The following is a 13,394-nucleotide window of genomic DNA, read 5'->3' on the forward strand; positions in this document are numbered from 1 at the left end:
GCGTACTCTTCGCATAGCGGCCACTCTTCGGATCGCTGGTCGAGCGACCCGGGGGATGCCCCGCGCGCCTGACCCAGGCGCGAGAAACAAATCTGCGTGGCGAGGCCGCTCACGCGGCCCGATGGGGAGGAACGGGGCGGACTACGAGGATCGGCTTCTTACACAGCCCTTCCTTCCTTGCAGCGAGCCCCCTCCAACCCACCCGCGCTAGGTCTCGGGTTTGACGCATGGGGTCACTCCCGCGAAACTCGTGAACTAGCCGGGGCAGTCGGAGAAGGGGCAACTCCGTGCACTGACGGTCGCTCGGTCGGTCGGCCGTCAGAAACCACGCCTGCGTGGATCGCGTCACACCAATCCTCGCTACCCAACGCGGCCAAAGGATATCCACCTCGAGAACCTCGAGAGGCTGTGAAAGGGCCTCCAGGGCTCGCACCTCAACCTCTCACAGACCAGCGCATAGCGCCAGAGGGATTTTCTTCTCATAACAACACCAGCTCGACGCGCACTTTAAGTGACTGAAAGGCGCTGTGAAGAACCCACCAGCGGCCGGCGTTCGGCTTTGAGAGAGCTCGCTGGCATGTCCTGCTTGAAGTCCTGCCTAGGCGACGCCAGCGTCGGCAGCGCGCCGCCGACCGGGTGCGCGACGCGCCACAGCCCGCAAGCTCACGCATTTTTCGTCCCTTTTCATCCCTCTTCACTGCACCCTCTTTGCGGTCCGCAGCAGCAGCGACGGGCACAACATCCTGCTCATGACAGACGGCTACAAGTTTTCGCACCACAAGCAGTGCGCCGCCGCCATGGCGTGGTCGGGCGGAGACGCCGCGCGGTCGGTGCTTACACCGCCTCGCCGGCCGCAGGTACCCGGTCTCATGGATGCCAGAGCACGCTCGACCCGGCTCGCAGAGCGGCGAGTACTTCCCAGCCGTGCTCTTCCCGCCCACCAGCAAGGCGCCGGGTGCCAAGCTGCTGCAGCTCGCCACCGTTCCGGGAGGAGGCAGCGACTCGCTCGTGCTCATCACCAACGCGTCGACCGCAGTGGTCAAGGTGCTCGCGTGAGACGCGTGAGGAGAGGCGAGGAGAGGAGTCCGCGTCCTCCTCCCCCCCCGCACAGCTGCATGGCTGCTAGGCTGTCGGACGTGCCCACACGCACCACGCACAGCCACACCGAATTGGAGAGCAGCAGTGTCTGAGCCGCAGCCTCACCTCGCTCACCTCACTTTAGGTGCTCGGGCCGGCAGAGGCGGACGCCGCAGCGGACATCAACTATGCCTGCGCGGCGGTGGAGTACGCGGGCCCGCTAAAGGCCGGCGCTTGCCGAGAGGAGGGGAGAGGAGAGGAGGAGAGGAGGTGGACTAAGCAGGAGAGGAGAGGAGAGGGAGAGGGCCGCTAAAGGCCGACGTTCGCTCGCACGCACCGGGCACATCCAGCTCTCCCACGGGCACATCTCGGCACACCTCGGCACACCTCGGCACATCTCGGCACATCTCGGCACATCTCGGCACATCTCGGCACATCTCGGCACATCTCGGCACATCTCGGCACATCTCGCTGCTGGGCCCGGCCGGTGCTGTCCATGACACGACCAGGGCGTGTCCCCGCACAGGCCACGCTGGTGCTCTCGCTCTCTGGCGACGCTTTGGCCGAGCTCGGCTTCCCCACGACGCACGCCAAGGCGCCTGAAGCCCGCGCCACTGGACTGGGAGCTGGGTGGGGAGATACGGGGAGATACGGGGAGACACGGGGGAGATATGGGGCCTCGCATGCCAGTGAACACAGCGGCAGCCGCGGGTTGCAGGCGAGACCGCGTCCTCTCCCCACTGCCAGTTGGAGCCCACGGAGCCGTCTTCCGCATCTGGGGGCGCCTCCCCGCTCTGTGTCCACACGCGCCACGACAGAGATCAAAAGGGCAGGAGCACACTGCCGGGGGCGAGAGAACGCGCGTGCGCAGACGAGCGGACGCGCGATCCATTCTCGCCGCCCTTGGGCACGTGTGCCCCGCTAGCAAACCAAGAGAGGGCGGGTAGAGAGATGGGCGCCTCAGGCGACCGCTAGTCCTGCCCCTCCCCTCAGCAGAGCGGGCGAGAATGCGAAAGCATCCACGCCGCACGCATGCTCTCGGGAGTGCAGGCCGCCGCCCGCGCTTCCCTCAGCACGGTCTGAGCACGGCGCCTTGGCGTGCGGCGTCCAGGTGCGCGTCTCCAACGTCGACGAGTCCAAGTTCAAGCGCGGCTCGTCGCTCAACGCGAGCTTTGAGGGCGAGCAGCGAGAGGTAGCCGAGATGTGGGCGAGGTCCAGAGCTTTGAGGGCGAGCAGCGAGAGGTAGCCGAGATGTGGGCGAGGTCCAGAGCTTTGAGGGCGAGCAGCGAGAGGTAGCCGAGATGTGGGCGAGATCCAGAGCTTTGAGGGCGAGCAGCGAGAGGTAGCCGAGATGTGGGCGAGATCCAGAGCTTTGAGGGCGAGCAGCGAGAGGTAGCCGAGATGTGGGCGAGATCCAGAGCTTTGAGGGCGAGCAGCGAGAGGTAGCCGAGATGTGGGCGAGATCCAGTCGAGATTTAGTCGAGATCTAGCGTCGTCGCGGTCTTGAGCGGGCGTGTCTGCCTCCGCCCGCGCAACCCGCTCTCCCCTCCTCGACGCGCACGCGCGCGTGCGCCATCGCGCCCGCCTCCTCCGCCGCCCTCACGACGCCGGAGCCGCATCGCGGGCCGACAGGCGGCTACAACGTCTCGTACTTTACGTGCCGCGGCTACAAGGAGGCGTTCGAGCCGCTCGCCACAGACGGCGCCTGCGAGCACCACGCGACTCCGGGTGCGAAGCCTTCCGTGAACCTTCTCGGAACTTTCCGCTGCAGGCGCCGCCGACTTCGTCCTCCTCCCGGACGCGACAAGGAGGGTTCCCCTAAAGTTTCTCGGAACTTTCCTGTAGGCGCCGGCGACCACATCGTCTTCTTCGGCCTGCAGTATTTCATCAAGGAGTATCTGGTTGGTCCCGTCGTCACCGCCGCAAAGATCGCCGAGGCGGCGGCCACGCACACACACACACACACGCACACACGCACACACGCACACACACGCGCGCGCGCGCACAAGCACTCACACACACACACACACACACACACACACACACACACACACACACACACACACACACGCAAGCCCCCCACCCACCCACCCACCCACCCACGCACACGCGTACACGCACACGGCCCGGCACGAGAAGCAGATACGCACGCGACAGATGCGGTGATCGGCCGCCGCGAGCGTGCGTGTCCCGGACACGTCCACCACGTTTCGGGACGGGGCCCCGCAGGCGGAGGAGTTTATCGCGCGGTACATGGCCGACGTGCGCATCGCCGGCCCAGCGTTCGCCGGCGGCTGGGACCGGACGATGTTCCCGCGCGGCGATTGGGAGGCGATGGCAAGCGGCGACTACGAATGCACGGGTGTGCCGACGCCGCGCTCTAGTCGGTCTCCGCACTCCGTTCTCTTGCTCACCGTCTTCCTTTGTTCAGGCGTGCCGACGCCCGGTGCCGTCCCGGGCGCTTTGCCCATCAAGATCGAGGCCTTACCCGAGGGCTCGATCGTCGCGCCCGGCGTCGCGTTCTTCAAGCTGACCAACACGCACCCCCGTTTCTACTGGCTGCCAAACTTCCTCGAGACCCTCCTCGTGCAGGCGTGGTGCCCCCATTTTGATCGTCGAACCCCCCCCCCCCCCCCCTCTCCCCCGTGCCACAGCTAGCACGCGGGATGCACGCGCGCGAACACGCACGCACTCCGCCGTCGTTGGTGGCATTACGGCTCTAGTTCCCGCGCGAGAGTAGCCCACGCAGGCTCATGCTTGTGCATGACCTGAACTTGCACACACATACACATACACATACCACCCACCCACCCACCCACACCCGTGAGTGACTCAAGCGCAGCCGACGGGCCTTGCAGTGGCGAGGGATGGCCCAGCGCATTGCGACGAGCTGCGAGGCGGCCCGAGCGGGTTGCGCACTCACGCGGGGGCCGAGTGCTGTGCAAGCTCTCTCCGCATGCCGCATCCGCTCCCACTGCCCTTCCCCCCTCGCGCAGGTCTGGTACCCCACAACGGTGGCGACGCAGGCGCGCGAGTTCCGCAAGACCATCCAGGCGTACAGCGTTCTCTCGCAGCGGGTCTCGCAGGTCGACTTCCTGCCGGGCGAGCGCGACTTCACGCCGGAGAACATCGCCGCCGACGACCTTCCAGTCCACATCGCGCAAGTCTTCGACCTGCTCGACTTTGGCTACCGGGGCGTCTCTTCGCACGAGACGGCGCGCGATCCGCGCACTCACTCTCCCCCAACCCCCCCCCCCCTGGGAGCGCTCATCTTCTCGCGGACCTCTTTCGTTCGTAGGCGGGTCTCGGCTCGGGTGCCTACTACACCGCCGGCTTCGAGGGCTCCGACACGGTCGCCGGCTCGCGCATGCTGCTCCGCCACTACAACGCTGCGGACCCGAAGCTGGGCGGCACCCCGGTAGAGAGCTTCCGCGCGATGTTCGAGCAGCTGCACTGCGCCACCTCCGTCCCGGCGGCCGAGCACTCGACGATCACCTCGTGGGCGGACATGTCCCCCGGCGCCGACCCGGCCAAGTATGAGGCGGACGAGTACGCCGCGTTTGTCAACATGATCCGGCAGTACATGCCCTCCTTTGCGGTCTCGCTCGTGTCGGACGGCTTCAACATCTGGAACGCAGTCGCCAACTTGTGGCCGTCGGAGAAGGTGGTCGAGGGCGGCGAGGCGGGCGGCTTGTCGATGCGCGCCATCATCCGCGCGCGCCTCAAGGCGGGCCCGCCTAGAAGCTGAGTACATATTCGTGTACGCCCACTAGCGCTAGAGAGGACACGGATTACGCTGCATTCCGCCGTATGGTATTCGTTGGTACGACTTCACACCGTGTGCACGCGGTGCTCTGAGTGCGGTCGCCACGCCCGCGCACTTGAGCCAGCTAGTACTCTGCACGAGACCGTCTCCCCGCCCTGAGGTTGGCGGTACCCCATGTAGGCGGGCCAGCTCACGCTCGTGCGCCCCGACTCTGGCGAGGGCGTCGAGACGCTGCCGCAGCTCCTCTCCCTCTTCCACGCCACGCTCCCGGAGGCTTGGGAGTCGGGCCTCTCGCCGCTCCGGCCGCTGTTCGCGCCGACCGACCCGCGTCAGGCAGAGTACGAGGCTGTGTGCGAGTCGATCCGCAAGGCGAAGGGCTTGCCCGCGGGCGACAACCCGTTCCGTCGCTTCGTGGGGCAGCAGTTCCGCATACTGCAGGGCGACGGCGTGGCGCTTGACACGGTCGGCGACATGTGCGCATCGATCCTCGCAAACGGCTTCTGCGTCAACGCGGTGCACTTCGGCTCCGGCGGCGGGCTGCTGCAGAAGCTCAACCGCGACTCCCTCTCCGTCGCCTTCAAGTGCTGCGCCATGTACGTCGGCGGGCGCATGTACGCCATAGGGAAGGACCCGATCGCGGGCGGCAAAAAGTCGTACCCCGGCAACCCGCCCGTCCTGCGCGGCGCCGACGGCGTGCTACGGAATCGCGGCACCTACGACAGCGCGGGCGAGCCGAGTGGCGCGGTCAGCTCGCCTGAGAGTGTCCAGGACTGACCCGAGAGTGCGCCCGAGCGTGTAGGCAAGATGCTCGAGGCCCAGCCGATGTCGTACGCCGAGTTTTGCAGCGGCGTCGAGGGCGACGTGTTGCAGCCCGTCTTTGAAAACGGGACGGTGCTGGTGGACACGCCTTGGAGCTCTATCGTCAGCCGTGCCAAGGTGGCCCGCCGAGCCCGCGCTGCCATGCCCTCGCCGCCCGCACACTGCCGCGCGGTCTGACGCCTCCCGACGCGTCGCCCTCGCGCCAAGGTCACCGGGCTAGACGGCACCATCACGCGCGCCCTCTCCAACCTCTCCGCCAAGGCGGCATTCCTGCAGCGGTTCTCCTCGCCCGAGGCGCGCACGCGCCGCCGCCGCCGCCGCCGCCGCTCTCCTCTCCCTCCCGGCTTGCGTCTCACCATCCCTCGCATGTGGCCGATCAGGCGTTGGCAGTCCGGCTGGCCGAGGCGTCGTGCGGCTCCAAGTGGATGCACTGCCACCCCACAAAGATGGCGGCCATGCAGGCCGAGCCAGCGTTTGCCGCGCTGGGGCTGGAGAAGAGCGCAGCCAAGCTGGGCCTGACGGCGACCCTCGACTCGCATGCACTCGTCGCGGCCATCAAGGAGAAGCACGTGTGCGACAAGAAGGCGGCCGAAACCGGGGGTTGCCGTGCTTACTGCCGAGAGGTCGCGGCCCCACAGTTGCGCTGTCTCTTGTAGGCGGCCAAGAAGGTGCTCGCCGCCATTGCCGAGAGCGACATGGCGGCTGCCGAGAAGGCAATGAAGGGCAAGATCATGCTGACACTGTGATCGTCGGCCAGCCGGCGAGGGCGAGAGATGCCAAGGCGGTCCGCGTTCGCGGTACTTGGGGGGGGGGGGGGGGGGGTACAAGAGGAGAGGGGCTGGGAGCTGCTGGGAGGGAGGGGGGCGCCGTAGGGCGCAGGTTTTGTACCCCGAGGCGGTGCCCGGCGCCGAGAGATGGGAGCAATGGTTGCCATCATGGTGGGGAAGCATTGCGGCGCTTGTGCACCGGGTCCGCACGAAACTCACCCACGAAACTCGAAAGCCAAAATAATAATAAAAACGCTCAGCTCTCTACTGATACTACTGTGAGATGGGTAAAAAGGAACAGGTCGAAAACCGCCACATTCTCTGTAAACATTAAATAAAAATAAGTAAACAAATACGAACAAGTGAGTAGTGAGACCTCTTGCTAGGGTGCCCACAGGACCCAAAAGAAAATAGCTGCGCCTTCTCAAAAAGGGACGCACGGAGGCAAATCTGATGTTGGAGTGTTCCAGTAGCCGAGCCGTACGTATCGGTGGTCAACTCGACCGTGACGTTGAAGCAGGGGGCTGCCGCGGTGGGAGCCGCCGTCGTCGTAGCCGCAGTGGTCGGAGCCGCCGTGGTGGGCGCTGCCGTGGTGGGAGCCGCCGTGGTTGGGGCCGCCGTGGTGGGAGCCGCAGTGGTGGGAGCTGCAGTGGTGGGAGCTGCCGTGGTTGACAGTGGTGGGAGCCGCTGTCGTGGGAGCTGCCGTGGTTGGGGCGGCAGTCGTGGGAGCCGCAGACGTGGGAGCCGGCGGCGGCGAGGGCGAGGTGGAGGGCGGCGGCGGCGAGGGCTAACGTCGTATCGTAAGGCTGTCACACGCACGTTTACCGGTGTGCTTTGGCAGTTCCAATTTGCCGTAGATGACACCTGCGACGGTGCAACCATCATGGTGGCGGATCACGTCGCAGAAACGGCGAACGCAGCAGAGCCACCATGCTGCATTCCTACCTTCACTCTGGACCCTAAACGCGCCCACGGCGCCTGCACAGGGATCGAAGCGTGTCTCACGAACGGGGGAGGCTGCGAGGCGAAGTGCACCGAAGACGACAACTCCCTGCCGTCCCCGCCGCCGCCGCCGCCGCCGCCGCCGGACCGCAACCGGCGGCTGTGCCCCTGCGTGGCAAGAACACAACGCACTCTCTCACATCCTCGTCCCATCCCTCGTTTGGCGCAAGCTGCCGAGCCCAAATCACTGTGAGAGTGGTGATTTCTTGTTGGTTAATAAAAATCTCTCGCATCGCCTTCGGGAGGTCAGGCTCGGCAAGCTTGTTATCATCTAATGCTAATCATCGGGCGGCGGCGCGGCGCGGCGGCGGGCGGCGCGAGGCGGCGGCGCGGCGAGACAGCGGCGCGAACATCTGCTCTGACTGATCAGGCCTCCGGGCTTTGAAATCTCGGGGACGGTGGGGTCCGATATGATTATCATTGGGTGATGAATGACGGAGGAGATGCGGGTGTCGGAGGGTATGGATTCACTAGTCGTTGGAGATAGCCGAATGATCACGCGCGCGTGCAGGCGAACAGGGTAAGGGAGGCACCTTTGCGACGCCGCGAATCCAGTCGATCTGCGCGCACGGCGGTAGAGCGAGGGTCGAGTCGATCGGCGTCCAGATGTCGTGCTGCAGGTACTGAAACGGCGCCTCCGGGTCGCAGCGGCTTTTGTGGTGCGCGTCGCGTACCAGTGGCGTGACGTTCTGAAGTCGGCGTAGCTGGAGCTTGATTGCTTCGGCGGATCGGCTACTCACGCGAATGTCGGTGATCTTCGCGCCGCTCTGGTACGAGTGCAACAGGAGGCGGTCCTCCTCGATCGTCCACGGAGTGTAGTTTGAGTTCATCGACACGTTTTTTCGCGCGTGCAGCTTCACGAGAGCGTCCTCGACCCACGGCTGCAGGCTTGCCTCGGTGTTCAGCTGCGTCTCCGCCTAGGCGGTGGCATCGCTGAGCGTGCTCACGGCGCGGGCCGCGCTGGTCACGCCCGACCTGAACACCGCGCGCGCCATCGCAGACGCGGCCGCCGCCACAGACGCCGCCGCCACCACAGACGCTGCATACGCAGACGCCGCCGACGCAGACGCGGCCGCCGCCGCGGAGGACAGCGACGCGCCACCGGCCGCGGCTGCGGGCGGCCGGCCGGAGCTTCTGAGGCTGGCGCGGCGGTGCGCCGGCGCGCTGCGGCTGCCGCCCGCCGCGCTGCTGGCGATCCGCGACGGCGGGCGGGGCTCGTACCTCTTCGCGCGCGGCGCGCCCGCGCGCCTCACGCACGTGCCCGCCGTGCGGCTTGCGGAGGAGGAGCTTGCCGACCCCACAGGCGCGGGCAACGCGTACGGCGGCGCGCTGTGCGCGCAGCTCGCCGCCGGCGCGCCGCCGGCGCGCGCCGCCGCCGTTGCGTCGGCCGTCGGCGCGGCGCTCTGCCGCACGGCGGACTGGGCGCCGGCGGACGCCGCCGAGGCGCGCGCGTGGGTGCGCACGCGCGCCGCCGAGCTCGTTCCGACGACCTACGATGCCCCGTGTTGAATAAAGTATGTTGTGTCTTGTAACACGCCGCGGTCGCCGCGCGCCGAGTCATTGTGGCTTGCGAGTAAATACAGGCTACAGTACGTGGTAAGACGCGCTAGACGGTCGGCGCGCACAGGGCCCCCAGTTGTGTCGCACACAGAATGAAGACACATGTCATCCTACGGTACGAAGAACGAAGATCCCACACGGACCCACACAATTCTGGGTCGGCCCCGCGAGAGCTACCCAAAGCGGGTCCAGAACGCATCACTGATCTGCAAGTTCACACCCGAACGTCCCACACTACGCACAGACGCACCGTACACCGGACCGGAACCGGAGCCATTCAATAAAGTAATTCAAAAGCTAACAGTAGTGCAGAGCGCAGAGGGGCGGGAATCAAAGAGGCTTTCAAAGACGCGCGAAGACGCCGTTGATAAAAGTGGCGCCGTTGTGGCCGTACAAATCCTGAATGGACGCGTCGATCGAGTAGCGGGCGCTCAGTGCCCCCATCGCAGCCTCAACGGCGGCCAGCTTCTTGTTGGCAAAAGCGCCGTAGGTGTACTTGTCCATGTCCTCGGCATCCATCCAACTCTTGTCGGGGTGACACGGATGCGTGTCCTCGAAAATGATGTAGTCGCCAGATGTAGTGGCGGGGTCGAAAGCGGCCATGATCACGTGGGCGTCGACGTGACAGTCCTCGGCAATCAGCCAGGGGTGCGCCTTATCTTTGATGGCGCTCAGCATTGCAGACGCGTCGCGGAGGTCTGCCTGGAGGAACTCGATGCCCAGCTGTTCCATCTCCCTGCGGCAAGCTGGCGTGCGCAGGTCCTCGATATCGACGGTGATCACCTTGCATTCAACCAGTCCCATGGCTTTCATCTGCGTGGCGAACCAGACAGCCGACCCTCCGCCCGCAGTGCCAAGGTCAAAGATGGTCTTTGGCATCTGCCGCTGCATCAGCATGCCGTACAAGTGCAGTGCAACCGCATCCTTGAGCAGCACGTGGCCACGCCAAATATTGGCGTACTTGCCTACCATGAGGCGCGATACTATCTGCAGATCGAACGCGCTCTTGTGGGTGCGGCTGGCCAGTGGCACGAGCTGTGCCGATGCGCCACGCTGGCTCCCGCTTTGCTGCACTGTTGCCATCCTCACTGCCCACTCAGCCTGCTGCCGCTCCGAACCATAATCGGAGCGGCTAAACAGCGACGCTTTGCGGGTGTACAGGTAGCATGCTGCGATCCCAAGGCTGGCAGCCGCGACGCCGAGCGATGCGTTCGTCGCGTTCATGGTGTCGCCGCCGCAGCGAGAGTGTCGCCGCCCGGCGATCACTTGTAGTGAGCGTCGGGCTGGTGGTTCGACACCGAGTTTGAAAGATCTGTTTCTCTACGTCTCTCTTCACATAAACGCACGTCTCTCTTCACAGGAAAATCCTGTGAAGAAAAGCGGAGAAAAAACAGAAACCTTTTCTGCCTCGGCCTTAGCCGTCGGTACTCCGAAAGCGTGCTATCCAAGTAGCACGCAGCCGGGTCCCGAAGGTGTCCCATCCCAAATTCGTGCTGTCGACAGACCAGATTCGTGGTCCCTTGGTCGACTACACCCGCCTTTGGACGGTAGCCCGACACAATACATTTGTCTGTCTTTTTGGATTTTTGGTTCGTCTGGGTAAGGGTTTTGCAAGAAACCTCCTCACCACTGCGAACACTGTCTTGCTCGTAGGAGCCGTTCGTCCTTTGTCCGAGCAAACGCGCGCCCGATCACCCCGTTGAGCACGTGTGCAGGGTATCCGAGCGCCATGAACTCCCTGAGTTTGCTCGTCATGCTGAGCGCGAACCCCTCGTCATCGCTCGCCATAGCACTCACCTTGAGCAGGCATCCAATGACTATTCCCTCTTTCATCTTCGCGCATGTGAAGCTATCCCAGCGATGGTAGCGCCACACCCGAGGCTCTCTCTCGCAGCCCTCATTGACGTTCTTGAGTCTCGTCCGGAAACCTCCGTTCGCGTCGAGCTCGAGAGCCGTCTCTAAAAAATGAGCGTTATCGGCTGCCTCCAGCTTCAAAGGCGCCCAGTAGCACTCAGAACGACGGAAATCCTCCCGGAAACGATCGACATCCCATGCGCTATCGTCTTTGGCAGTCACCGTGATCACATCGTCCATGTAGCGCTTCATACGGAAACGCGCTTTCGCATCATCTTCGAGCGTTTGCATCCACTCGTGCTCCATCCACGCAAGAGTTCCTATCGCCAGTGGTGGCGATAGCGCACTCCCCATTGGAATTCCGCGGGTTTGTTTCAGCAAGCGTCCGTCATACGTAATTCGCCGATAACGATTGGGGTAGGGGCCCTAACTCGTGATAGGCCACTAGTTTCCCGCAGGAGACTCACGGAGATCCTCTCCTCTCCTACCTCTTCTTCTGCCTCTGCGTCCTTCACGGACTCTCCATGGACATCTTTTACTTCATCTTTTACGGAAGTTTGAACTTCCGTGTGTGTCGGGCGCTCCCGCCCGCTCGCTGCTCTGATGAGCGCGGCTTCCGCTGCTCTCTCCTGCTCACCTGGCCATGACGCCGCTCCTCGTCCTTGGCCGCGCCAGGCTCTCCTTCCTACTGCGCCAGCCCTTCGGCTGCACCAGTTCTTTCTTCTCCGTGCAGGATCTGTGCGTCTGCCCCATTGTTGCTGTTGCTGGCGACTGTCCTTGGCAGCAGTGCACGATGGGCGATGGCCTCATCTGCTTGCCTGCGATGCTCTGCGGTCGCCTCGGCCCTGCCACAGCGGCCTCGTCCACCTGGAGACCTGAGTCAGTGGCTCCACAGCCCGCTCTGAGGAATGCTGTTGCATCTCAACTCGTGGCGTGCCTCTCTCTTCTCTCCGGCCTCGTGCTGCAGATGTGGCTGAGCTCTGCGCTCAGGTGGCTCTGGGATATCTCCTTTCCAGGCAGCACCCCAGTGCCGCCTCGTGAGCGGCGTGGCGGGCGGCCAGCTGTCACTGCTGCCTTCCCTCTCGAGTGAGCCTCGCCTCGCTCCTCTTCTACTCGAGCCTCGTCTCGTGTGCCTCCTCGTGGGCGGCGTGGTGGGCGGCCAGCTGTCACTGCTGCCTTCCCTCTCGAGTGAGTCTCGCCTCGCTCCTCTTCTACTCGAGCCTCGTCTCGTGTGCCTCCTCGTGGGCGACATGGCGAGTGAGCCTCGCCTCGCTCCTCTTCTACTCGAGTCTCGTCTCGTGTGCCTCCTCGTGGGCGGCGTGGCGAGCGAGCCTCAGCTCGCTCCTCTTCTACTCGAGCCTCGTCTCGTGTGCCTCCTCGTGGGCGGCGTGGCGAGTGAGCCTCGCCTCGCTCCTCTTCTACTCGAGCCTCGTCTCGTGTGCCGCCTCGTGGGCGGCGTGGCGGGCGGCCAGCTGTCACTGCTGCCTTCCCTCTCGAGTGAGCCTCGCCTCGCTCCTCTTCTACTCGAGCCTCGTCTCGTGTGCCGCCTCGTGGGCGGCGTCCCGCGTCAAGGGTGCTGCTCGCGTTCCGGAAGGCCCCGAGGGGGGGGGGGGGGGCTCTCTAGTCTCACACGCTTTGTGCATGCGCCTGTGCGCTGCCTAGAGGCCGCGCGGCTGGTGGTGTGTGTACGGGGGTGGTGCGGAGTCTGACTCTTGGCTCTTGCGCGCTGGTTGCTGCCGCTGTGCTGCACTGGCGCGCGCGGCCCGGCGCGCGGCCCGCGGGCGCCGGTGGGGGGGGGCGTCGCGAGCGCCGAGCGCGACCGGACGGTTGTTTGTTGGTCTGAAAATGGGACGAGAAACAGCAAACGCGAGGGTCACATTTGGCTTTTGAGTTTTGACACGGGACCGCAGACACCGCGGCGCGCACTGCGAGCTGCAGGTGCAGCACGGCGCTGCAGCTGGCCAAGAGTCAGGGCCACGCCGAGTGCGTCGAGGCCTTGTCTGAGGCGGCGGCGGCGGCGGAGGGCCGGGCAGGGGCGGGCGGCGCCTCCTCGGGCGCAGCAGTTGCAGACGCGCCGCTGCTCGGCCAGCGAGTCGTGCTCGGCGGCCTCTTGTCCCGCCCCGAGGAGCTGAACGCTGAAACGCTGTGGCTGAACGGGCCATTGGCCGGGAACCGGCGGTGTTCGTGGCGTCGCGCGCGCCTTTTCGGCCGGGCTGAGACGACTCTCTTACCCCACTCTAACCCGCCCCCCCCCCCTTCCCAACACAGCTGCCCGCCCGCGCCCTGCCGCCCCTCGGACACAGCAGAGCCTACCTGCTGGTCCCGAGCCCCACGTCGCTGGTCGCCTTGGGCGACGACTCGAGGGTGAGGCGGCGGGAGGCGAGGGCCGGGTGGCCGGCGACGGGAGGCGACGCGACCGCGACCTGCGGGGCGCGGAGGAGAGGCCGCTGAGTTTTGGCTCGCCTTCCCTGGGAACCCGTGTTGCGCGTCTGGCTGTCAGTGTGCTGTCGAGCGATTTCGGGCCCGGGGTGTGTTCTTGTGTGATGAGT

At 65.3% G+C, this 13,394-nt stretch overlaps 2 protein-coding genes across 2 annotated transcripts; one reads left to right on the top strand and one right to left on the bottom strand.

Annotated features, from left to right (window-relative positions):
- Positions 1–554: 554 nt before the first annotated feature.
- On the top strand, positions 555–6,408 carry EMIHUDRAFT_464234 (hypothetical protein; the record flags this gene model as incomplete). The annotated part of the gene is made up of 15 exons (XM_005769832.1): positions 555–636; positions 722–784; positions 858–1,044; positions 1,223–1,347; positions 2,849–2,889; positions 2,923–2,978; positions 3,307–3,439; positions 3,509–3,663; positions 3,732–3,782; positions 4,074–4,292; positions 4,376–4,804; positions 5,024–5,587; positions 5,648–5,779; positions 6,043–6,285; positions 6,319–6,408. Exons 1-15 carry the CDS (start codon positions 578–580, stop codon positions 6,406–6,408), a joined length of 2,547 nt encoding a protein of 848 aa, XP_005769889.1. The 5' UTR covers positions 555–577.
- Positions 6,409–9,333: 2,925 nt separating this feature from the next.
- Positions 9,334–10,215, bottom strand: EMIHUDRAFT_210197 (hypothetical protein; the record flags this gene model as incomplete). Its single annotated transcript, XM_005769833.1, has 1 exon — positions 9,334–10,215. One exon carries the CDS (start codon positions 10,213–10,215, stop codon positions 9,334–9,336), a length of 882 nt encoding a protein of 293 aa, XP_005769890.1.
- Between the last annotated feature and the right edge of the window lie 3,179 nt (positions 10,216–13,394).

Source organism: Emiliania huxleyi (assembly GCF_000372725.1).
Source record: "Emiliania huxleyi CCMP1516 unplaced genomic scaffold EMIHUscaffold_41, whole genome shotgun sequence".
Classification (NCBI taxonomy): domain Eukaryota; phylum Haptophyta; order Isochrysidales; family Noelaerhabdaceae; genus Emiliania; species Emiliania huxleyi.